Source organism: Crotalus tigris, unplaced genomic scaffold (assembly GCF_016545835.1).
Source record: "Crotalus tigris isolate CLP2741 ecotype Arizona unplaced genomic scaffold, ASM1654583v1 scf7180000017551.9496454, whole genome shotgun sequence".
NCBI classification, from domain to species: Eukaryota; Metazoa; Chordata; class Lepidosauria; order Squamata; family Viperidae; genus Crotalus; species Crotalus tigris.
Window position 1 is genome coordinate 4423985 of NW_024096469.1, and position 25102 is coordinate 4449086.

At 39.6% G+C, this 25102-nt stretch overlaps 1 protein-coding gene across 8 annotated transcripts in view; it reads right to left on the minus strand.

Moving 5' to 3' along the window:
* Positions 1–4201: 4201 nt before the first annotated feature.
* SLC16A3 (solute carrier family 16 member 3) overlaps positions 4202–25102 on the minus strand; it is a 29573-nt gene continuing 8672 nt past the window's right edge. For 4 of the 8 annotated variants that reach the window (XM_039344209.1, XM_039344219.1, XM_039344190.1 and 1 more), the window contains exons 2-6: positions 17089–17246; positions 12074–12316; positions 10251–10394; positions 8350–9111; positions 4202–7350 (exon numbers count right to left, since the gene is read on the minus strand). In XM_039344209.1, coding sequence (XP_039200143.1) covers positions 7094–7350; positions 8350–9111; positions 10251–10394; positions 12074–12296 — 1386 coding nt within the window. In that variant the 5' untranslated portion in view covers positions 12297–12316; positions 17089–17246 and the 3' untranslated portion in view covers positions 4202–7093. Of the gene's footprint in view, positions 7351–8349; positions 9112–10250; positions 10395–12073; positions 12317–17088; positions 17247–21654; positions 21674–25102 lie in introns of those variants that run through there. The other 4 variants (XM_039344225.1, XM_039344181.1, XM_039344218.1 and 1 more) reach the window with 3 other exon arrangements.

Here is a 25102-nt window from a genome sequence, read left to right on the forward strand (position 1 = left end):
TTTAAAATAACCTTTATACATTCTTGATAACCTATCTGGTGGTAAAAACCAATGATACATCATCTTATAAAATATTTCTTTTAAATTGTAATTTAATGTAAATTTTAAAACTTGTCCATATTCTCCCATTGTTCAAGCTTTACATTATATTGATTTCCTTGCCCACTGAATCATACAGTGCTTTACATATTCACGTTCCAAATTCAAATTCAATAGCGTTTTATAGATCTTAGCAATGATATGTTCATCACTACCACACGGTAGGATTTCCAATTCATTTTTAACAGAGTCAAACCCATAGCTCTGTTTGTCTAATTTAAATCTTTCTTTCAGTTGTAAATATGTAAACCAGCAGCAGACATCTTTCTGATTCTAGCTCTTCCTTAGATTTGATCCAGCAACTTCGTTTAGATCTAAATAAAGAGAAAGCACTGAAACCTGTGACACCCCACATAGTAAAGGCCAGGGAAGGACCTCTCCTCCCCAATCATGGACTGGGATTAACTCTGAAGGAAGGAGGTAAGTCAGCAGAACACCATGCCGCCCATCTCTAATCTTCTGGGTTGATCAGGAGGATACTATGGTCAATGGTTATCGAAAGCCACCAAGAGGTCAAATAGAGAAAGGATGGATGCGTAACCACCATCTCTCCTACCCTCTCCATGTTATCCCATGTTTTCTACAGTTCTGTTTGGAGCAAAACAAAATATGTTTGCCAGCTTGATTTCTTTAAAAAATACCAGCTTACAAAGATTCTCTGCAATGGTATATGTATCTGGCTGATCACCACTGATTATGATATGTGAGAGCAAGCAAGAACGATGTGTTGACAAATGACGAGGCCCATTTTACCCATATACCTTCTATGTGAGGCGATCATTTGAATATAGTTTAGTTTGTGGAACTTGAGATTTTATCTCCAAGGTCCAGCTCATTCTTTACCATTCTTATGGAGTCTTTCTCAATGTTAGAAGAGAACATCTACTTTACCCATCAGTGTGATGCTTGATAAGTGTCTTTCCTTATTGAGAGCTAGAAATGTAAATATATACTTCTGGTATTTATTTATTGGAGTTGTTCTATAATTTCAGCAAATACATTCACCTTTCTAAGCCCTTAGTTGGTTGAATAAACTCCTGCCTGATCTACAAAATAGGTTATGCTCTAAATTATGACTCACAGAATGACTGATGAATTATTTTTTAGTTAAGTGACTCTTTTTTTTTTTTTTATTAAGTGACTCTTAACATTGCTTAATTTTTCACTGAGCAGGTCCTTCTGCCAGAAGACAGAAATCTTCTGACCATTTTGATTTCTATGCCATTGCCAGTTTCTTAAATCACTTTTATTTTATAAAAGTATTTTACCAAGGAAATAAATGCAAACATACTGTATAACAGCTAAAAGTCTGCCTACAGGAGACCTACAGTTGTTTATTCAAAAGTAAGTCCCTGTGTTCATTTGATCTTACTTTGAAGAATTTAAGATTGCGGCTTTAGTGAATTGTCAGTATTGCTGAGATATCAATGATTTTTACTTTTGAATTGAAAACTGTGAAGTCTTAGATTTAGGCAATATGCATATTTCTATGGATGCACTATACAATCAGAATTTTAAATACATAAACAAGGATTAATATTTTCTGCAATGTCTCAGAATCCATAATTGTCAAGGAGACCTGAGCTGAGAATTACAGATGAATGTCGCTCAGATTAGTCTTCACTTCAGCTTGCACCAAGCCCACTGAGAATTGTGGAAGTTGCAGTCTTAATACTACTGAGTCCTCGAGAAATAAAGGTATAAAAATAAATAAATAATACAGCTGGAGGCTACCACAACTTGTCAAGGGAATTAGAGGCAAAAGATACTAAATTTTTGCAGAGATCTAAATAAATGTCCCAAGTCTGAACAGATAGTCCTTGTTTAACAGTTCAGGCTCTTCACAATTGGTGGACATTTACAACCATCACAGCATCCAACATTCACATGATTGCTATTTGTGCACTGACAACTGGCTTCTGACAAAATGAAGAAACTGGCAGTAAAATCACAAGTCTCGGTCACACTTAACAGCTGCACATTTAACAACCACAATGTAACTGACATCATAAATCCAGCACAGTCCTATGGTGTTTGACTTAACAACTGTGCTGCCTTAGCAAAGGAGTTGCCAGCCCCAATAGTGATTGTTAAGCAAGGACTATGTAATTTTGTTTCTTTAAAAAATGAAGTTTTAAATTCAAGTTTTCTTGATTCATAACTTGTCTTTTAAGAGTTTCTGCTTCCTAATCCAAGATCCATAAATATTAATAGTGTAGGAAATGATCTCTGCACCTGTTCAGAGACTATTCATATGCATCAGATTTCGCAAAAATTAACATGACAAAAATGTGTCATAATCGAGACCAAACAAATTAAAGTCTTATTAACCTCTAGAACAGGGGTCCCCAACCCCCGGTCCATGGACCGGCACCAGTCCACAGCATGCCAGTAAGCGGGCTGCACAAACAACCAAAGCTCCATCCTCGGGATGCAGGCAGTATTCAAAACCACACCCCCTCTGGTTCATAGAAAAACCTTTCTTCATGGCACTGGTCCCTGGTGCCCAAAAGATTGGGGACCTCTGCTCTAGAATATAGAGAACAAATGTTCCATAATTCCTGAAGCTATATTAACAGAATAAAATTTATTCACTATATTTACAGTAGTTCACTAGAATTTAAATTAACATTCACCTATTGTGACATTAAAGTGCATTTACATGAGTCAAGAGAAAAAGTGACTTCATTTGCCTCAAAATTATCACGTATCCTACTCATAAACAGCAATACATTGACACTCGCAACTGACAAGCACAGCTTACTTATGCCAGTTCCATACAAGAACTTTGTTCTGAAGCTTCACCTCTTCCCTTACTGCCATGGTGTGGCAACATCAGTTTTGCGAATAACGAATGCAGACATACAGGATAGCTGTCACATGGTGATAATTCAGGGGACGTGTTGTGTTAAACAACAAAAAGTGTGGTGCAAACTTTCAAAAGACTAGTATAGAACAGAAATGATGTATAGAAATCTTAGTAATAATCACCTTAGTGTACTAATTCTATAGGGATGGAGAATTTGTGCCTCCACATACCTACCCCAAAGATAAAACCTGCTGTTTCCAGGCTTTTGCATTATTTATGATGTTGATTGAGGCAGTGAGGAGGACAAATATAGGGACTCTATATTTTAGAACTCGACATCTTTTAAGTCTTGTGGACTTCAACCCCCAGGATTCCTCAACCAGCCATGCTGGCTGGGGAATTCTGGGAGTTGAAGTCCACGAGTCATAAAAGAGCCAAATTGCCTACCCTGTCCTAGACCAATGGTCGCCAAATTCTTCAGCTCATTTACCTCATGAAATTCTAGATGGTTCGTTGACCCTCCCAAACCTTTAATATATGAAAATAATTTAATAAATGCTACTTTAACTATGCCAACAATCACGGATAGTCCCATCCGCCCCTGGGAGTCGATACTGAACTAATAAAGTTCCAGAATATTTGGTTTAACTATTACTATCTAAGCTCCAATCAGATAAAAACACATTTAAACATAAAAGTCTTTTTAAACATATTTAAAATCCTTTAACACAGGACCCGTACTAATGTTTTTGATTACTACAAAAATCCAGGCACATAGATACAATGCTATGTGCATGGAAATACAAGCCATATAGACTTTCTCATTTATTTCAGGAAGAGGGAAATACTAAAATCCTTCCACACAGGTGAATTAGCAGCACCTTCTCAAACAAATAGGGGCTGTTGGCCAATGACAATTTGAAACATGTCAGAGCAGCTAACCTTTAGAATTTTATTGCCATCTATATATCAATCAGTGAATAAATCTATAAGAGCAGCAGCAGCAGTTCCACAAGATTAATAATACAAAATACATCATAGCAGATACAGAATCCTCCCTCTGCAATGCCTCCATCTGAAAATCTAGTATCTGTGGCACTTACAACCTCTATAGTGGTTCATTGGAATCACTGTTATGAAGTTCATAATGTTCAACCATCATAAATCCTAGATAGCTAACAGGCACAAGCAAGTTTTTTTGAATTCCTAAAGAGGCTATAGCTGCATTGTGCTGTAATGCATTGGGCTTTCCACATTTCCAAACAAATAGAAAAATGAAAGACCTGAGACTCACACCTTTGAAATTTGGTTTAATTCAATTACATGGAGGTAGACACCAAACATTCATTTCTCATTACATCCAAGTATATGGAAAAAGGACACAATAATAATATTTTGTTTTTGTTAAACAAGGTGAGTGACCTGTATCCTCACCCCTTTGTTGCAAATCTTAGGAAACTTTTTCAGAGGCCAGGTTGAGTTTTGAATTCCCTTTGAAAGCACTGCAACAATCTCCAACCTAAATAACATTTTGCTACTTTGAACATGGCCAGGAGGGGGAGGAAGTGATGGCAAGACTCAAATACCTTACAGTGGTATTTGCTTGATAACATCCTTGCTGCATCAGAGTTGCTCTATAAGCTGCTAACACTGAATCATAACATCTTATTTCATAAAGTAGATTGATTTATAAAATATTGATCAAATTCTATATTATAATTCTGCCAGGCTTTGACCATATGCCCTTGCTCCTAAATACCTCCCAAAAAAAGTTTCTATCAAAAGTAACAGTATGAGATAATAAGCAGAATTAATCTTTGGGTTAAACATTATGACAGAAATTGGCCAGATCTGTCAGTATTTCTGTTTAGAATTTTAATATTATTGAAATACCTTAAAAATATTTTATCTTTGGTAACCACACAAAAAATAAGAATTTGGATTTAAGAAATATAACAAGAGAAATTATTCTACACAAATTGCCTGCAGGTATAGAAACTGGCAAAATTTTATCCCTAATTATTTTCAGTGTTCCCAGGCAAACATGAAGATATTAGCACAGTTTTCTCCTGACATTAGTGAACTAGTAAACCAATTTGATTCCCCCCAGTTGTGTTGAAATTAGAATTTCCTGAATTGACTGTGTTGACTGAGAGTAGGACTTGTAGGACTTTTGAAGGTCATAGTATTGATTGAACTGTTATAAAGAAATTTCCCTTCTTTCTTTCACATGTGTATGATAGACAGAAATGGTAGGTAACATCTAATTCTCCAGATAATGGGACCAGCTATTGATTGATCGGGGTGGAATCCAAAACTGTTGTAAGATTAGAAATATCCAATTCTATGGCAGGAACTAGGGCATGAATACTTTTACCGAGTTGCTCTCCCTGCCTAGTTAGTATGAGTATAATACTGGGTTGGCCAAGCAGTCCAACTTGCATGCCTGGAGCATCTGTAATCCTTATCTAAACCATGATAGGGATCTTATATTGACATCTGACAATAAATGGTGTCTAGTATATAGCTCAAATAACGCATAATCTCATTTGACTAATTTATCTAAAAAAGTAATTCATTTAGTGAATGAACATATGTGTCCCAGGATAATGTGGCAGGATCCAATCTGGGTCAGTCACCAGGACCACAGTTTTTGTCTTCCGAGCTTTGGGCCTCGTGCTGGAGCCCATCCTCAGGGAACTTCTAACTTCTCTCTCTAATTCATTTAGGACTAAGAACCTACTTTTCTCTGGAAATTCTTTTGAAAAACTCAAATATCCACTGGATGGTAGCAAAGAGATACAAAAAGCTAACAGTTCACTAAGGGAGCATATGGAATTTTGCAGTCTAGCTATGGAATACCTCAATTAGCCTTCAAGGTCATCAGATCACTTTAAAGAACTGTTCAGAAGAGCATAAAAAGTCCATTGAGATAAAATAGACTTTTATCAACACATTTAATATAAAACTTTGCTTCCACCGGTGTCCTTCAGAATAGAGGGATCTCATATTTTCTTTGCTTGTGGAGAAATCTCAGCCACTCCTGCCCCCTAATGCAACATCCACTACCCCAAGCATTAATTTCTCTCAGCTGATTGCCTCAACTCACATCACCAACTGCTACGAGTCGCACAAACAGAAGACATACCTGGTAGTGTGGATGTTTCTTAGAAGACTTTGGGTAACAAAAAGAACCATTACTTCCTTTCTTCTACATTATTTCCTCTTATTATTTCCTTCAAATCATCAAAACTGCCAACTCCATTAATCCCCTGTGATTTATATAATGGGCATGATAAAATGTTTGGAAACAGTTTTTCTACTTTATAAAAATACAGCTAGACAAAAGATATATAGTCCTCTGCCACTAGAAAATGTTGAGAGCTGATGTATCAGTCCTTGTCCGTCTGCTGTTCCTGTGTCATAGAAAGTTTTGCAAATCATTTATGTAAGGCATGTTCATAAGAGCCTGCAGTTAAAGTTGGAAGATCAACAAGCAATTAGAAAGACTGAAATAGCTCTTCAGTCTGTTGTCCTGTGAAAACTAATCACAATTCATTTTGTTTTGACCCCGTTTGAGAATAGTTATTAGATTTTTTTTTCCCCCAGGAAGTTCAATAACTTTCTTTTGCACATTTAAATCTTTAAAGTAAAAAAGATGATGAAAACAATATAAATACATAAAAATATATTGGCAAAACCAAAATTATTAAAAACTTAGCATTCTATAAGATTAAAATAGGGTTGATCTCTTGGTAATTATTCCTTTAAATCAAACACCATCATGGAAGATACTTTGAAGTTCTATAGATACAAAAACAATAAGTGTGTCATCTGCATTACAGGGACATTTACATATTCATACATACAAAATAAAATACTTCCATCCAAGAGAATGTTTTCTGGTAGTGCAAAGCACTACTATGTGTTTAGAAGACCATGGGTTAGTTTACAGCAATAGTTATGCCCAAGCAAATTAACCTGAAGATCAATCCTTCATTAAAATGGGGGGGGGGGAAACTTCCTAACAAGGTCAGCTTCCAAGAAGTGATTTCATGAGCTTGTTGATCTCTAGTTCCCAAACATAATAGCCCAATCCTAAGCAAAGCTTATTACCAAAATAAATACAAATATTAAAAGTTTCTGAATCTTTCTCTAAATGTTTGGCATTCATTTCTGTTACATTCACACACATGTTTCTGGATTGGTTACAATTTTCCCATTTTTTTCATCTTTCAGAAAGCATTCCACTTCAATAGAGTCCACTTTGGAGTCTCCCGGTTGTTGATTTAACCCTTCTCCTTCAGCATGATCTTGTATTTGCACAGGTTTTTTGATACAGAAGAGATTTCCTAAACACAGCACCACCGAGGAAGTAACGACTTCAATACCAGCCAAAATAAAAACATACATATACTTGTGAGTTGCATCCAGGAGTTTGCCTGAAATAGAAAATTTATATCTTTAACAGCATATTCAATTAAACTTAGAATTGTTGCATTTTTAATAATTTTAGAAAGCTGAAGCGAGTACGTTTGGGAAAAACCTGTTAGATAATCTAATGACACAATTTTAGTGAAAAGGTTAATGGGAGGGAGAGGAATAAAGAAGCAATGGTGGCAGCATGAATCTAGCTTGTATATGCTTATATGTAATATACATGCAAATCATTGACTTAGAATTGAAATACCTCAACTTGCAACAATTTTCTTTAGGCTATATTGTAATATAAAACAGAACATCATAGAACAATGTTTTTGTGCTCTGTTTGGGAAAGGAAAAGTATTTCTTTAAATACTATGATGTAGCTTTCTCTCAAGTTCTTCATTTTCAATGCATTAAGACTGCTTATTTGAATAGGCTGCACACAAATTACATTTAGTTCACGCATTTTGACTTCTGCTCCTCGCTCTACTTTTGCTTCTGCTTAGTAGGTTTGAAGGTATTATTTTCCTTGGCCATGTAATTTAGAATAGAACAGAAGTTGTAGAGAGTTACTTCATTTGACCCCTCTAAATTGCCTATTTATTTCTAATTAGGAGATGGACCCACTACATCTTGCTACTCTTTTGTTCTCTTTTTTTTTTTCCTTTACTTTGAGGCTTGGATTGAAACAGTTCTCCATCTGTCTTGGTATTCCATCTCTAAGGTAAATTGAACTGTAAGCAGCTCAGAGTCATTGAGGGCAGCTATAGAAATTTAATAAATAGATGCTCCTGCTTTTGGCCTTCAATTATAATCTACATGCAAGAGAACAGAATAGCAAATTGACCTCTAATTCTCAGACAACACCAGGGAAACTAGAAAAGAGGGTAACAGCAACACAAACAAAACACACAGGGTGGGGGTTTCACAGTTCTTATTCCTTCCCTTAATTCATCTTTTTTTCTCTTTTCATAAAAATGGAACAATTAATCTTGTTAATTAACTAGAGTACTTACCTGCTGAAGGTGGGCCAACTAGGACAGCCATTGCCTCAGCCAAAAGAACTAAGCCAATGGCACTTGAAAACTTTTGTGTACCAACAATAGCCATGAGAACTTCAAACTGAAGAGCACCAACCATTCCATAGGAAATGCCAAAGAAGATGCAGAAGACCACCAGGCCACCATAATTGGAAGAAAGGGAGCCCATGAGATCAGTGAAGCCATTAAAAAACATAGCAAAACTGAAGAAATAGACACAACGGGGCCTAACCCAGTTCAAGCCAGCCAGTATTCCACAAAGAGGTCGAGCAAAAATGTCCACGCAGCCAAGAACTGTCAGAAGAAAAGCTGATTTGGTGTCCTCATACTTCAGGTCTTTAGCATAGCTTACTACAAAAACTGGAGGTACAAATAAGCCTAGCACCATAATGGATGCAGCCACTGTATAGATTACAAAGCCGGTATCTTTGAAAACACTGAAATCCAATAGCTTTTTTTTGCGTTCCTGAATTGGTTTCAAATTTTCCTGTTTTTTTGGACTTTCCAAAGGTCTCATCAGAGCTCCACAAACACAACAGTTCAAAAGCAATCCCCCCAAGATGAGAAATCCCCCTCGCCACCCATATTCATGCTGCAGTATCTGCCCGAGGGGGGAAAGTGCACAGAGGAACACAGGGCTTCCAGCTGCAGCTAACCCATTGGCCAAAGGCCGCTTTTTGTTAAAGTAGCGATTTAGCATGATAAGGGATGGCTGGAAATTAAGGGCCAGGCCCAATCCTGGAAGGAAAAAAAAAAAGGACACAATTTAAAACAGTAATCAAGTTCAGTGCTTGAAACAAGAGTAGAATATATTTAACTGTACAGAGGATGTAGATCCTCCCTCAGATATAAAAGAAGAAGAAATGTTACACTCGTTTATCCTTGTGGGCTGAATATACCATATTTTACGGCATATAAGACGACTTTCTAAAGCATGCAAATCGGTTCCGAAGTCAGGGTCGTCTTATACACCAAGTCGTCTTATATGCCGGAAATTACGGTAATTTCCGGCGTATAAGACGACTTTCTAGGCATGCAAATCGGCTCCGAAGTCGGGGATCGTCTTATACACCGAGTCGTCTAATACGCCGGAAAATACGGCATGTTGGCATTTAGGCAGAAAGAAATGTGGAGCTGCCAGTATTGAGCAAGGTTCTGACATTGGTCTCCAAGAATAAATGATTGGTTTTGGTTTTTGTGGAAATGGTAATGTAAGTTCCTTTGGTGTCTGTCTTAAAATAAACATTCTAATTTAGAAAAACAAAAACAAAAGACATCCCGCCTATGTATATGAAGAAAGAGAAACACTGTGCAGGCAGAGAAAAAGCTCCTGTGCATTTGCTTGAAGGAAGGAGGGAGGAGAGCAAGGCCTGAAGAATGGATGTCACCAAGGACTGCTTTGGAAGAGGGGGGGGAATAGGGAGGTTCTGTAGTAGGGGGAAACTGCTTCATATAAAAACATGTTATGATCACCATGATGTGCATGTAGGAACTCTGCTGCAAATAAGCCTCCCTGCACATTCAAAAGGAGAACATCAAAAGGAGAACATCAACAGATGGAAACTAATCAAGGAGAGAAGCAACCTAGAACTAAGGAGAAACTTCCTGACAGTTAGAACAATTAACCAGTGGAACAACCTGCCTCCAGAAGCGGTGAATGCTCCAACACTGGAACAGCCATTTGTCCGAAATTGTATAGGGTTTCCTGCCTGAGCAGGGGCTTGGATTAGATGACCTCCAAAGTCCCTTCCAACTTTATTATTATTATAAAGAGGAAGCTATGCAGCCTTTCTTTCCCTCTTACATGCCATCACTATACACAGTGCAGCCTTGCTAAATGGCTTGCCGATACATTAAAGACATTTGCTATTACTTACCCGTAATGACACCAGCAGATAGGTAGATCTGAATGATATTAGTGGAGAAGGAAGCAATGATCATCCCTGCTGAGGCAAACAGGCCTCCAGTCAGCATTACAGGGCGGCAGCCGAACCGATTGACACACATACTGCATAGGGGGCCTGAAGAAAATAAACAGGTGCTTAAATGCCTGTGATGTAACATGCCTAGAATAATGGTGGCATTTTGTATTGCTTCTCAAACCTTTCTCAGGCTTGGCAAGAATATCTCTGGGTTTACAATTGACGCCGGAGGATTCATTTGGAAAAGGTTCTTTTCCTCCCCCCCCCCCATTGATTCCATGCTGGAAAAAACCTATCCTCCATTCTAGTATATATACAGGGACCATATGTACTTCATTTCAGAAAGCTGTTCTTTTATATTTCTTTAATTATTTATTTTATTGGTTTTGCTCTTGAATTTTTCTTCGAAAAACAACATTTTAAACATAAAACATTTTTTAAAAATCCTTATGAGCCTCTTTCAGATCTGCCCCCTTAATTTTGTCAGCTTTGCCTTAATTTTTTTCCAAGAAAATGTAGACGCCATAAGTACCAGGGAATTCTCAACATTCGGCCAGAATTAGGACCAGGATTTCCATCGCTAAGCAAGGCAGATGTTTAATTGAGTTGCATGCAATTTTACAACCATTTTTGCCACAGTTCTTAAACAAATCACTGCAGTTGTTAAGTCAATCATGCAGTCAAATTTTGATTATATGATCAGGGATGTGCAATGGTGATAAGGACCGGTTGTAAATCAGTTCTTTCAATGCAGTTACAATTTCAAATAGTCACTGAATGTTTTTAAGTCAAGGACTACCTGTATGCAGCATCAGCAAACTTATATAGGTAATCCTCGATTTACAACAGTTCATTTAGTGACCGTTCAAAGTTATAACTGAAAAAAGTGATTTATGACCATTTTTTACACTTAACGACCGTTGCAGCATCCCCATGATCATGTGATTTACATTCAGCTGCTTGAAAACTGACTCACATGTATGACGATTGCAGTGTCCTAGGGTCATGGGATCACCTTTTGCAATCTTCTGACAAGCAAAGTCAAGGGGGAACAACTTAACAAATATGGCCAGAAAAGATATAAAATGGGGCAAAATTCACTTAACAAATTTCTCCTTAGCAATATAAATTCTGGGCTCAATTGTGGTCATAAATTGAGGACTACTTGTACCTTGCAAGTTTCTTTACAATCTACTATATAAATAGAGAATCAGATAATACATTCATAATTACCATATTAAAAGTATTGCTGATAATAGATCAGTTGCAATAAGATTAAATATATCTGTTTCTGAGGTTTCATTTGTTTCACATTTTCTATAATCTCTTCTGAATGGCAGTTGGTGAGGCCTTGTTAACTCATATCTTAATTGTTAACCTACCTAAAGTTTTCCAATGTTGGGCAATTTTTATTAGAATCATTACAATGATTTAGAGGTCAATACTTCCGTCAACAAAAAGAGCCGAGGTGGCGCAGCAGTTAGAGTGCAGTACTGCAGGCCACTTTAGCTGACTGTGTTCAGCAGGTCAGCGGTTCAAATCTCACCGGCTCAAGGTTGACTCAGCCTTCCATCCTTCCGGGGTAGGTAAAATGAGGACCCAGATTGTTGGGGGCAATGTAAATATATATTCATTGCTTACTGGTGTACACCGCTTAGAGAGTGCTTGCACTTAAAGCGGTATATAAGTCTCATAAATAAATAAATAAATAAATAAATAAATAAACAAACAAAATAATAAACAAAATGAGATGTGTCTGTGATTTCCTAGTTGCTTACCTGTTCCATAAAGCATAGCCAACAAAATAGAGGAAATCCATGCTGTGTCACTATATCCAACATCAAACTCTCGGATAAGTTCCTTGAAGAAGACACTCATGGCCTTCGGGAAGGCATAGGAAAATCCAGTGATGACAAAGCACCCAAAGAGTATAGCCCAGCCCCAGCCGCCATCTGGGGCTTTAACTCCAGATGGACCATCATCGATCGCCACAGCTCCCATGATGAGATTTTATGAGTTTCCTAAGACATAATTTGTAGAAATTAAAATTATGTAGTCCATCAGGAAAAAAGACAATATTACGCAGTTAAAACTATACTTTGTACAGTAAACTACATAAAAAGGATTTACCATAGAAAGCCAATTAGCTTTTTCTTAGCCAGAAGGCTCATAACTGTACATCTGTCCAGTTATCACACAGGCTTTTTTAAATCATATACATTTGTACAGCTTTGGTACAGGAAGCATTGTGCAGAAACAGGGAGACACATTCTGCACAAGATTTGCATGTCAAAAACCAGGAAATATGGATAAGACAACAAATGTTGCAAGAACTTTCTTTAAAAACAGAGACTGACACAGAATGTATCTAATTCATGATTCGCATTTTATTAGTTTTAAATATATATACAGTGGAACCTTGGTACTCATCTGCTTTGAAATTCATTGAATTTGGTTCCCAACGAATTTTGACAGGAAAATTTTGTCCCGGTATTCATTGTTTGTTTGGTACTCAACGCGCAAGATAGAACTTATCGTTGTCAGCTGCCTTGTGACTCACTATGTTATTCCTTATGGGAAAAATTTGTTTGGTACTCATCGCACCTCCTGGAACCAATTAATGATGAGTACCAAGATACCACTCTGTGTGTGTGTGTGTGTGTGTGTGTGTGTGTGTGTGTGTGTAGTGTAGTATATTTAACAGAGGTGTGTATATATGTGAGACAGATATTTCTCTGCTGATTAAAATTATTAGAAGCCCTAAATTTTAGTTAGATTAATTATTGGAAATCTGCAGCCTGAAAAGAGCCACTGGCTTATTGGTCACAGGTCCAAGCATCGGTTTCTAGAATCTCAAGTTTAAAGTACCAAATGAATAAGAGGGATCTTTGTTTCCTAGATCTGTGGTGGCGAACCTATGGCACTGGTGCCAGAGGTGGCACTCAGAGCCCTCTCTGTGGGCACGCGCACCATCGCCCCAGTCCTAGGCCTTCAGCTGGGTTTTATAAAAACCTTTTTGCTTTAGGCCTCCGCCACCGTGTGCAAAAAAAAAAAAAGGTTCAATCAGTCAATTTCAACTTCTCGCGGGAAACAAAAAAGATCTTGCAAAGTTGGAATTGATTGATTGAACCTTTTAGTCCCACCCAGTCTGCTGTTACCACTGCAGTCACGCCCACCCAATGGGCCACACCCACCCAATGGGCCACACCCACCCGGCAGCCAATGATGCATAAGTTTTGGGTTGCGGTTTGGACACTCGGTCTCTAAAAGGTTCGCCATCACTGTCCTAGGTCATTTACTTTCTTTTCTGGAACACAGAACAGACATTCTCAGTTCAAAGAATCATGCACTACATGGCTGGGGAGTATACCTGCCAGGAAGCGTGTTCATCCATTGTATAGAAGCTGCTAGTCAAGAAAGGATGCATGCAGCTTTTTACAAATATTTTGATTACCACCACATATATTGTTCCTATAGTTTGATTTTGGCAATCAATATTTTTTCCAAAAAAGAAACAAAGTCAGAAGTGGGGCCAACTTGCTGTCCAGACAGCTGAGAACTTAATATGTTATTATTCAGAGTCCTTTCTGTGACATTTAGGCTTCACCCTGAACCACTTAGAAAGAAAAATTTCACATTGAAGCTCCAGAAATAAATTTGGCAAAGCCTACTAAAGCTGATCTATTGCTGTACACTGCCCTTTCAAAAGAAAAACACTGATATACTTTTCCTACACCATCTCTGAAACCCCATTAAGTGATTCAGCAATAAGAAATGTACAGAAATGTGCCTAAATCACATAAAAGTGGGATGTGAAGCAAACATTGAAGCTCCTATTGGGATATAAAGAGCCTACCTGAGGGGTGTCAAACTCGCAACATCACATGATGTGTTGCAATGTATCATGACTTTTTATTCATTGCCGGCAATGGGGTGGGCGTGGTTTCAGCGTGATGCAACTGGCCCGTGGGCCGGCAGTTTGACAGCCCTGGCCCACCTGAAGAAAATGGTAACTGATTCAACATGGCCAAGACGCTTTGAGCTTCTATCTCTTGCAAAATACACAAACAGCAAGCCACTTTCAACAATCTGAAAATATTCATAAGCAGACATTCTATTTAATTTAGTATGTTTTTAATCTCATCTTTTTCTCCAGACAACTGAAGGTGCTGTACTCTTTTTCAGTGGAATTGGCAGACTGACAAAAACAGCATCCCAGCATTATGCTGCAAGCCAATCTCTTTTTCTACATTCACTGGAACATTTCCAAGGGGATGGACCTTATGGTGCAAGGCTGCTTTTATCAACCCAATGAAAGCAATGAGATCTTGTAATTGCTATTACTCATCCCAATAGAAGCCTTATCTCTGAGTGTGAATTTGAGCCTGGATTCCCATGTTCTTAGCTCCCATTTGAATCACTATCACAGTGGCTTTTTCACAATTATTTAAAATGGTAGAAATATCTGATAAAAAGAGGAGGAAGAGGAGGAGACTGTCCTTGTCCTGTGGAATAGCATTCCTTTGGAAGTCATATAGCTGCATTCCTGCTGGTTTTCAGAAAAGCTGCAGCAACCTAGCTGTTCCACCAAGCACCAAGGCAGAGTGATTTGTAACCCAGTTTGATTGTTCCCCAACAGTCTCAGGTATCTGTTTCGTATACTACATTTCTGTTTTTAATCTTAACTTACTTCTTATTTATTAGTGAGAATTGCTTCATCAATTGAGGAACTGACTGATGAATTAAATGAATACATAAATAATCACATTCTAACCAAAGTCCCCTTTCCCCTATAAAAGACCTCATATTTCTGTTAAGTACCTGGGAGTAATTTTCTTGCGTGAACAACTGATGCAGTACATCAGGGGTCTTCAAACTTGGCCCTTTTATGACTTGTGGACTTCAGCTCCCAGAATTCCTCGGCCAGCGTGCCTAAGGAATTCTGGGAGTTGAAGTCCACAAGTCATAAAAGGGCCAAGTTTGAAGACCCCTTACAGTACATCCTTCCTTTCATTCTGCAAGCTGTTAAGTTACTATGATGCATCTGGCCCAACGGCCAGTAGTTTGACACCCCTGTGTTAAGCAATATACAAAGAAGTCACCCCTTCCTGCAAAACTTGTCATTTCCTGAGTGCATTTCTAGGTTCTATGAATTCAAAGCTCTGAATTCACTTTGGTGTTTTTACCAACAAAGGTAATCTAAGTTCATCTCTTTACAACCCAACAGAATTTATTGCTCTCATCTAGCTACCATCTGCCTGCCAATTGGCAAAAGTAGGATAATTAAAGCTATCAAAAGGCTAGTAAAGGATTATATTTAGTCCCTTTTCATGCTATAAGGAGTTGAACAATGCTCTAATAAATAAGCAAACACCTATGCCAAGGGCGTCAAACTGCCGACCCACAGGCCAGATGCATCAGAAGGAAACTGCACCACCTCATTGACGGCAGTGGGGAAAAGCTCTGATAATTTATTAATACATTATTTTTTCTTATTTATTACTGCTGTATTTTAAACTATCTGTAAATTGCCTAAAATGCCTCTGGATTGAGGCAGGAATAAATTGCATAAATAAATAAATAATAAAATTGTTATTTCCAATAGTTGTAGCCTTAATATCTCTTTCAACATTAATCTAATAGGATTTAATCTTTACTGCAAAAATGAAATGATGGAAGTTAGCCCCCCCCAGAAGGAAATATTAAAAAGGGCAGAAAAATATATTTTTCCTCAAAAGGACTTTTTAAAACCAAACTTGGCCCCAAATCTATCTCTCTGCCCCAAGCAAGACTTTAGGCCCATACAAATGCAAATGTAAAACCATCAGAAAGTTGAAGCCAGAGCAATCAAGAAGACAAAAGAGAAGATCTGCATACCCCACCCAAACTCTAGGAGTCAGCCCCATCACCTGGGAAGCAGGATATGATAATAGAATTAAACCACAGATATCAAGGCCTAGACAAACACTCAGAAACAGCCTCAAGGTTCATGCCACAGGAACAGGAAACTATTCCAAACAAAAGGCTAGGGGGATTATAAAACCTACTGCCCATGTGCTCAATCTCTCTCTTCTCTCTCCTCTGCACTTTCCTGAAGAACCATCTTTCTGCAATAAACTGTAACCTTCTTCCCAAAGCAGTCACCATGTTTGCTTATTTATTCCCGGCTTGGATGAACCAGGATGAAGACTTTACTTCTATCAGAAAGTACTGACTGATACTGATAAGTTCCCCAGGGAAAGCTATGACTTCAACTGTCTCTTGGTCTACCTGATATTTCTAGACAGATCTACTGAGGACAAGTAAAAGCACTTTGTAAGTCATAAGTCATAGTGAACTTTATGAAAATACTCTCCCCCTTGTAAAAAAACATGTATTGCATTGGAGGGCCTCAGCTGTTTCTGTTCCCATGGGAACATATCCATCCAGGCAGAAAGCTGCTGTCAGCCAGCTGTTCATTCCTAATCTGCAGCCGTTGTACTTATGCCAATTCCAGAAGAAATGCCATTAGTAGATTGCACACAGAATACTTGATATTCATGATCAGATTAATTATCTACTTGTTATAAGATTCCTTTAAAAATCACATAAAATGTCATGACTTTGAAACTACCATGAATCTTATATATTGTACCACATGAAATGATTTAAGGCAGTTCCTTCATCCAGACATTCTGTCATCTGATTGTTTATTTCTCTGTCTATAAAAGGCCCAGCACTCTAGAAATCCCATGAAATTTAATTTAGATTTCTGTTGTTGTAAGATGATCTGCAGAGAAAGGCAGACCTTTACCTTTAAAATTGTAAGAGTTAAGTTGAAAGGGGGCATTTCCACCACTGTTCATGGGGTTCGATCTTCTTGGACATTGGTTCGATCTTCTTCACCAAAACCATTTTAATTTGCCCAATTTTTTCTTCAATCTCATGCCCATACTTGAGGTGGGATCTGACCTATGCAAAGTGAAGGGGAATTTTTATTTTCTACGATTTGGAAAGTTTCTGTTTGTACAGTTTAAAATTGCACTTACCTTTTTTACAGACACATTACACTGTTGATTAATATTCAGACTTTACTATACAATGCAATGCAATGTTTCTCTTGGACTACCTGTTTACAGCTGACCGATGAAGAGAAGTAAACAGATTTACCATAGAGCGCATCCCTCAGGCACAGTCTTGGTGCTACAAAAGTGGGATTCCAGTAAAAAAGATTTCCACTGTTCACTTCTCCATGCATACAATATTTCAGTCTATTTAATTTAAATCGTTGAATGGGGGCAGACCCACAATTTATATAAGGCTACTTGATGAGTACCTGAAATTGAAGGTGATGACAGGTGCTAACTGCAAAAAGCATATTGCATCACTTTGGGACAAGTTTCATCAATTTCTAGCTTATTCTAGGGCTCAGTGCAAAATACTAGTTGTAACTCAGGAATTCTCTAATCAGATTCTAAGCTCACCTTTCTCCTCTATCTGTGCACATAAATATGTTCTTGCATCTAAAACAGACATGTCAAACACAAGGCCCAGGGGGCCAGATGCGGCCCGCGAAGTGGTTTCATGTGGCCCACGAAGCCATCCTGGAAACAGTGAGGGAATGGCCCCCTCTGCCTTGGCCCTGGCCCAGACCAGCTGGGAGCCAATATACAATTTTCTGGTGGCCATCTATGCTGAAACGCATTCAGTCTTAGCTCCATAAGCCCCGCCCCAGGGCCTGAGAGGAACAGTGAGGCTCCTCCAATAGACCATGCCTTGGCACTTGTCCTGGTCCCACCCCCTTCTGCCAGAGACCCTCAGATATCCTACTCCTGCCCAGGCCCCCACAGGCACCCTTGACAGGAATGATGTAGAGTTGGCCACACCCACCCAGTAGGCCACATCCACTCCACCCAAGCCCACCCCCCCGGCCCACTGAGGGCAACTGCAATGCTGATGCGGCCCTCAACGAAATTGAGTTTGACACCCCTGATCTAAAACCTTGGATCATTTGTAAGACCCCCAACTTTAGAGGTGAGGCAAGTGCAAGAGGGTCTTTTCAATGGTAAAGAATACTTCATAGAATTTTTTTCTCCAATCAATTTTCTCAGGTAAAATTCATCACATTTTCCTGAAAAGCATTCATGTCTTTTAATGTCAGAGCTGGATGTTTGATTATATGTTTTTGCTTGATTTTGTTTGTTCTATGGTTAACTGCATTTTTAAGTGATAGACAAGGACATGCTCCCTTCTTAGCCACTATCAAAAACAGTTCCAGGGTGATTACAGTAATATCTGTAAGGTTTTGCCACCCATTAGGGCAAATCAGGTGGAAATGGATGGAAATCAATGCCTGGTAGCGACTAGAAACAAGATTCCTCTAGCTATTTACCTGTACCATCCCCCAGCTATCCCTGCTGTGTTACTTATTCATCTGGGCTGTCGCTAGATCCGTGCATTGGTGATTGAATAACATTTATAAATCTAGTGAGGAAAGGAAGCCAGGGCAAGGCAGGCATTGGCCAATGGAGATGAAAATATCATGCTAAGATAGTTTCTTGCTATCTGAAGGATGGATGGATGAAGCATTATGCTATTGTTGCCACAACATCTCCAGGGCGTGAAATAGAACTGACTCTGGCTCGGGCTGCCTCATTTGTTGCTATGATTTTGTGCACCGATACATTTGGTGACTGGCCAGATCACCTATTTTTGGCTTTAAGAAAGGGCCAAGCCACTTGTGCAGCATTTCCCTGAGCCCAGAGTCCCCCCTTCAAACGCACAGCCATAACAAAAGGGAGGGACATTGGCTGCCACAAAAAAGGGCTCTGTTCTGGACCCAGTGCTCTTCAACATCTTCATCAATGATTTGGATGAGGGGATAGATGGGGAACTCATCAAATTCTCAGGAATAGCCAACACTCCAAAAGATAGACTTAAGATACAGAAGGATCTTGACAAACTTGAACATTGGGCGCTATCTAACAAAATGAAATTCAATGGTGAAAAAAGTAAGGCAAGAAAATTTCTACACTTAGGCAAGAAAAACCAAATGCACAGGTACAGTAGGTGGTATCTTGCTCAGTAGTAGTAACTGTGAGAGGGATCTCTGAGTCCTAGTAGACAATCCCTTAAATATGAGCCAGCAGTGTGCTGCAACTGCCAAAAATGTCAACACAGTTCTAGGCTGCATTAACAGAGGGATAGAATCAAGATCACATAGTGTTAATACTATTTTACAATGCCTTGGTAAGGCCACACTTGGAATACTGCATCCAGTTTTGTTCACCACAATGTAAAAAAGATGTTGAGACTCTAGAAAGAGTACAGAGAAGCGCAATAAAGATGATTAAGGGACTGGAGGTTAAAACAAATAAGAAACGGTTGCTGGAATTTGTTATGTCTAGTAGTTTAATGAAGAGAAGGACGAGGGGTGACCTGATAGCAGTGTTCCAATATCTCAGGGGTTGCCATAAAGAAGAGGGAGTCAAGCTATTCTCCAAAGCCCCTGAAGGCAGGACAAGAAGCAGTGGATGGAAACCAATCAAAGAGGGAAGCAGAACTAAGGTGAAATTTCCTGACAGTTACAACAATTAACCAGTGGAACAACCTGCCTCCAGAAGATGTGGATACTCCAACGCTGGAAGTTTTTAAGAAGAGACTGGTCAGCCATTTGTCTGAAATGGTATAGGGTTTCCTGTCTGAGCAGGGGGTGGGACTAGAAGACCTCCTAGGTCCCTTCCAATATTATTATTGTTGTTGTTGTTGTTGTTGTTGTTGTTGTTAATTATAATGATGAGCTGTCTTAATTCCGGAGAAAATACACGCGCTCGCCTCGCGCTGGAGCCAGGGAATCCTTTAGAGGTAGGCAACCTTGTGTGGCTCAGGAATTCTGGGAGTTGAAGTCCACGAGTCATAAAGGAGCCAAGGTTGCCTACCCCTGCTTTAGGCTTATAGCGGAGACAAAGAAAGGCGAACTGGGGTCCACCCTCTCCTGGCCAAGCTCCGCCTTAAGGGCAAGCAAGAGCAAATGTAGTAACCCTTTGCAGGCGAAAACTCCAAACCCCAACTCTACAAGCGTTAGCCCATTGAGGGCGGAAACTAGCTGGAAAAGATGCGGGAAGAGTAACATTTGAGCCGGATTGGGGAAGTTACGTTTCAAGAAACAAGGAAGCAAAATAAATAAAAGCCACTGACTGCAGCCATCGTTTGCAGGGGTATGGTATTTTAGAGCCCCGTCTTCAGGACGCCCTCCCTGCACTCCGAAATTTACAAGAAAGGGGTGTCCCGCTCTCTCGATCTCCCTCAAGTATCTCCGGAGAGCAGTTAAGAAACGGAACTAAAGAGACCCTTCACAGAACTTCGTCCGGCTGCCAATGAATGAAAGAAGCTGCTGTTTCTTGCAAACGCCCTACTACTCCAATAGGCAGACTCGCGCCTTTGGTCATATCTAGCTGACGGTTCAGCCAACCGCTGTAGAGGCATTATTATTACTCCCCTTTGAACTTAGCAAGTGCTCCGGTTGTAACGAGAGAGGAAACCACTGTAACAAAAGTTACTCCACGGCCACGAGGGAGTTAGAAGCTAAACTCGCCCCTGAAGAGGAGGGGAGGGTCAGTTCGCCTGGGCGGAAGGCCTTTTGTAAAGGACGCTGCCTAGGAGTGTCCCAAATCCGAAGTTCAGAACCCTTCTAACTGGAAATGCGCCCGCCTCGTACAATCGGCGGCTATCCCATAATTTCACTTGCCTTTCTATAAGAAGATCCCAGAGGAAAGTCAGAAATGATCAAGATTTCTGACTTTCCTCTGTTTAAAAGTAACGAGATAGCTTCCCCAATCTAAATGATACTGCTAGAATTAAGAAAATTCAAGAGAAATGAGAGATGCTTGAGTAGAAGGGCTGGAAAAGAAACTTTTAAGCTCAGGTTTCTTTCATTGTAAAATTTAAATAATTTTTTGCACCAGGTTTGTATTTACAACCTAGTGACAAAAAAACAAGAGACCCAGTTAGCCTCAAATCTGCCTAGCTCTGTCAAGAGACATAACAAAAAAAAAAAATCACATTTTCTATGTATATTATTTGCATATAAAATCTACCTGTGCTAGAAAAAACTTTTCATATATTGTTTTCCTATCATAAAACACACTACAATCTTAAAAACATTCTTGGTATGCTTTCTTCACATACAAATACTACTTTGTAGGCAGAAAACCTATAACGTATAAATGAAAAGGGGTCCCTATTTAATCACAATCAGAGACTAGAAATTGTTGCACCATTCAGAACGGTCACCAATACAGGTTATTCCAAAATGTTCATACAACTCTGTCCTACTTTATATGCACATTTAAGTAACCATTTGTATAATCATTTAAGTTACCTTTTTCCTCAAAGAGCAGGCTCCAAAAGTTTGTTTATGCTTCTAACAGTTACCTTAGAAATCAAGAAAGGAACAATAGGGATGAATGAGGCATACAGTCAATGTTGACTCAGTTTTGGGTGTTTCAGGGGTGTGCTTGACCCTGTCACCCTATGTACTTTATCCATAAATCACAAGAACTGTGCAGACATAGTCTTTCCAAAGATGGAAATACTCTTTGCCTATTTGTTCTGTACAGTAGTTGCAATATGCAAATATGTTCCTCAACAGAAACAATTTATCTTCCTCTTCCTGCTTATAAGTACTCTTGGAAACAAAGACTTACACTTTTTAATGTTTGAATAGCATACTATAATGTTGCAAATTATAGCACTTATGTAGAATTCTATTCAATACTACATGGAATTCACAGGTTATAATTATTACTTCTTTACGTAGTATAAATTAAAAATTCAAGAAAGAAAATTATCAGAAATATATTAAAAAGTGAAGACTCCCTCAAGCCAGGCACAATTTGTGGTCATTAAATGGACAATAGTAGTTTATTTGGCAATAAAACCATTTCAAGTCATGTGTGGCAGGCTTTTTCAATGTTCTAAACCAGACATGTCAAACACAAGGCCCGGGGGCCGGATGCGGCCTGCAAAGTGGTTTCATGTGGCCCACGAAGCCATCCTGGAAACAGTGAGGAAACGGCCCCCTCTGCCTTGGCCCTAGCCCAGGCCGGCTGGGAGCCAATATACAATTTTGTGGTGGCCATCTATGCTGAAACACATTCAGTCTTAGCTCCACAAGGCCGTCTGGAAACAGTGAGGAACCAGCCCCTACTGCGTTGGCCCCACCCCCACAGGCACCCTTGACACGAATGATGTAGAGATGGCCCTGCCCACCCAGTAGGCCACACCCACTCCATCCACACCCACCCAGTAGGCTGCACCCACCCTGGCCACACCCACTCCCCCCCCAGGGCAACTGCAATGCTGATGCGGCCCTCAGTGAGATTGAGTTTGACACCCCTGTTCTAAACTAGTCTGCAGCTCTGGGATTTCCTGAATGTCTCCCATCCAAGTATTAACCAGGCTCAACCCTGTTTGACTATTTCAAGATCAGCTCATGTTCTCTAAATGTTGCTTCCTATTTGGGTTCAGTATTTTAAAAAAATAAAAAGTAAAGTGGCCAATTAAGGATGAAGATTTGGGGCAAAGTGGAATCATGAAATATTGAGAGCATTAACCCATGTTTTTGAACAGGGTAGTGAGAGAAAGAGTCCACCTGAGCACCATCTATGGTTTCTTGGAAGCTGAAGCTTCTCAGTAGGTTAAGAGTCAGAAAGGGATACAACTTGTTTCTAACTTTCCTGTACCACTTAAGAGACATTTCAGAAGAGAGGAATTTTCTCTTCATTATGCTTATTTAACATAAACCCTACTCTCCAGCCTATAGCAAAGGACACAATTTGCACACATATGGATTGGAGTTAACAGCCAACATAAATCTCTCACTTCCGATCACTTCCCTCTTCCTAAGAGAAACATATGCAAATGCACACATCAAAGAAACACACCGCCCCAAATATGCTACCCACTTTGGCATCTGAGATAGACGCCCCCTTCCCCCCCAAGTGATTCATCCTGTGCTCACAGAAGGAATATAGCAATAAACATTGCATGCCCTTTAATGGCACCCCAAATTGGAGGCTTGAAAGGCAGCCCTGAAATCTTTAGAGTTATAAAGTAGAGCAGGAAAAAGTTTCAGGTTTGTAATGTTTCCTCTTACAAATTGAACAGTAATATTTTATTTATTTTATTTTATTTTTAAAATTTATAAGCCGCCCCACTCCCAAAGGACTCTGAGCGGCTAACAATAAAAAACACATAAAACATAACAAAACAAACAGTACAAGAACAGTCATCCAGGGGTCAGGTTTTATAAACCCCAGGCCTGCCGGAAAAGCCAGGTCTTAAGTAGCTTACAGAAGACCAACAGGGTGGGAGCGGTCCTAATCTCGGGGGGGGGGGGAGGTGGTTCCAAAGCGTGGGCGCCATCACAGAGAAAGCCTTCCTCCACGGCCCCGCCAAATGGCACTGCTTGGGTGACGGGGCCTGAAGGAGGCCCAGCCTGTGGGATTTAACCGGACATAGGGAACTATGAGGTAGTAGGCGGTCTCGCTTAAGCTTATGTTTCTGGCCCAGTTAGGAGATACAGGAACACTGCAACATGCTGCTGTAAGTCCCTATTTATTCTACTGAGAATAAATGCTTTCAAAGAGGATTTAAATTCATCAACCAAATTTGCCTTCTTGCATGTTCCTAGATTTCCTCCCACTTAAAACATTTCTGCCTTTTATTTTCTCACACCTTTTAGAACTGTCTTCCAAAGTAAATTAAATTCTGAGGTGCTCTTGCAAATCCCAGCCCTTTCAAAGATTTCCATCAGCAGGGAGGAATAGTGAATCTTCTCATCCTTCTAAGCTGCTGTGCACAATCAATAACCTTTTAGGAGAAGATACAAAAAGAAAGAACATCTTCCCATGTAAAAGGTTTAGCAAGACAGACATAGTAAAAAAAAGTCTTCTTGAGGGAGAAAATTTTATTGCAGAAATGTTTAATGTATACAATATAGATCAGTGGTTCTCAACCTGTGGGTCGGGACCCCATTTGGGGTCGAACGACCATTTCACGGGGGTCGCCAAACAACGCAGTCCACCATTTTTTTCCCTTTTCCTTAGCTGTGCTACTCCCTTTTATTCTATTGCAGTGGTTCTCAACCTTTCTAATGCCGCGACCCCATAATACAGTTCCCCATATTGTGGTGACCCCCAACCACTTATTCATCACCGGGTGCCAGGGACGTGGCCAAAGAAAAGGGGAGAAAAAATGGCGGACAGCCTTGTTTGGCGACCCCCGTGAAATGGTCGTTCGACCCCAAATGGGGTCCCGACCCACAGGTTGAGAACCACTGTTCTATTGGCTTTTGAAAGCCAATAGAATAGACTCTTTTGAATAGAGTCTAATTCCATTGGCTTTCAAAAGCCAATAGGAATTGTCCAGGCTGTCTCTGCCCTGCTGAGCCTGCCAAAAGTCCCATTCTGCAAACGGTGCAGCACCAGTTGTGTAGTCCTCGACTTACGATCGGTTGAGTAGTCCTTGACGTACGACCGGTTGGGGGTCGCGGCATTAAAAAGGTTGAGAACCACTGATATAGATGTAGTATTTTGTTAGGATTACCGTGATTACTTTAACTGCAAAGTTAAAATAAACTCCAAGCACTTTGCTAAAAGTATTAGCACTCATTGTCTGTAATACTGCTAAATAAAAACAACAGGAAATTCTGAAATGGAGAGAGCAGGATATTCATATGCAGGGAATTTGCACACAGTTCCTCTATATCAGGGGTAGGCAACTTTGGCTCTTTTATGACTCGTGGACTTAACCTTCAGCATGGCTGG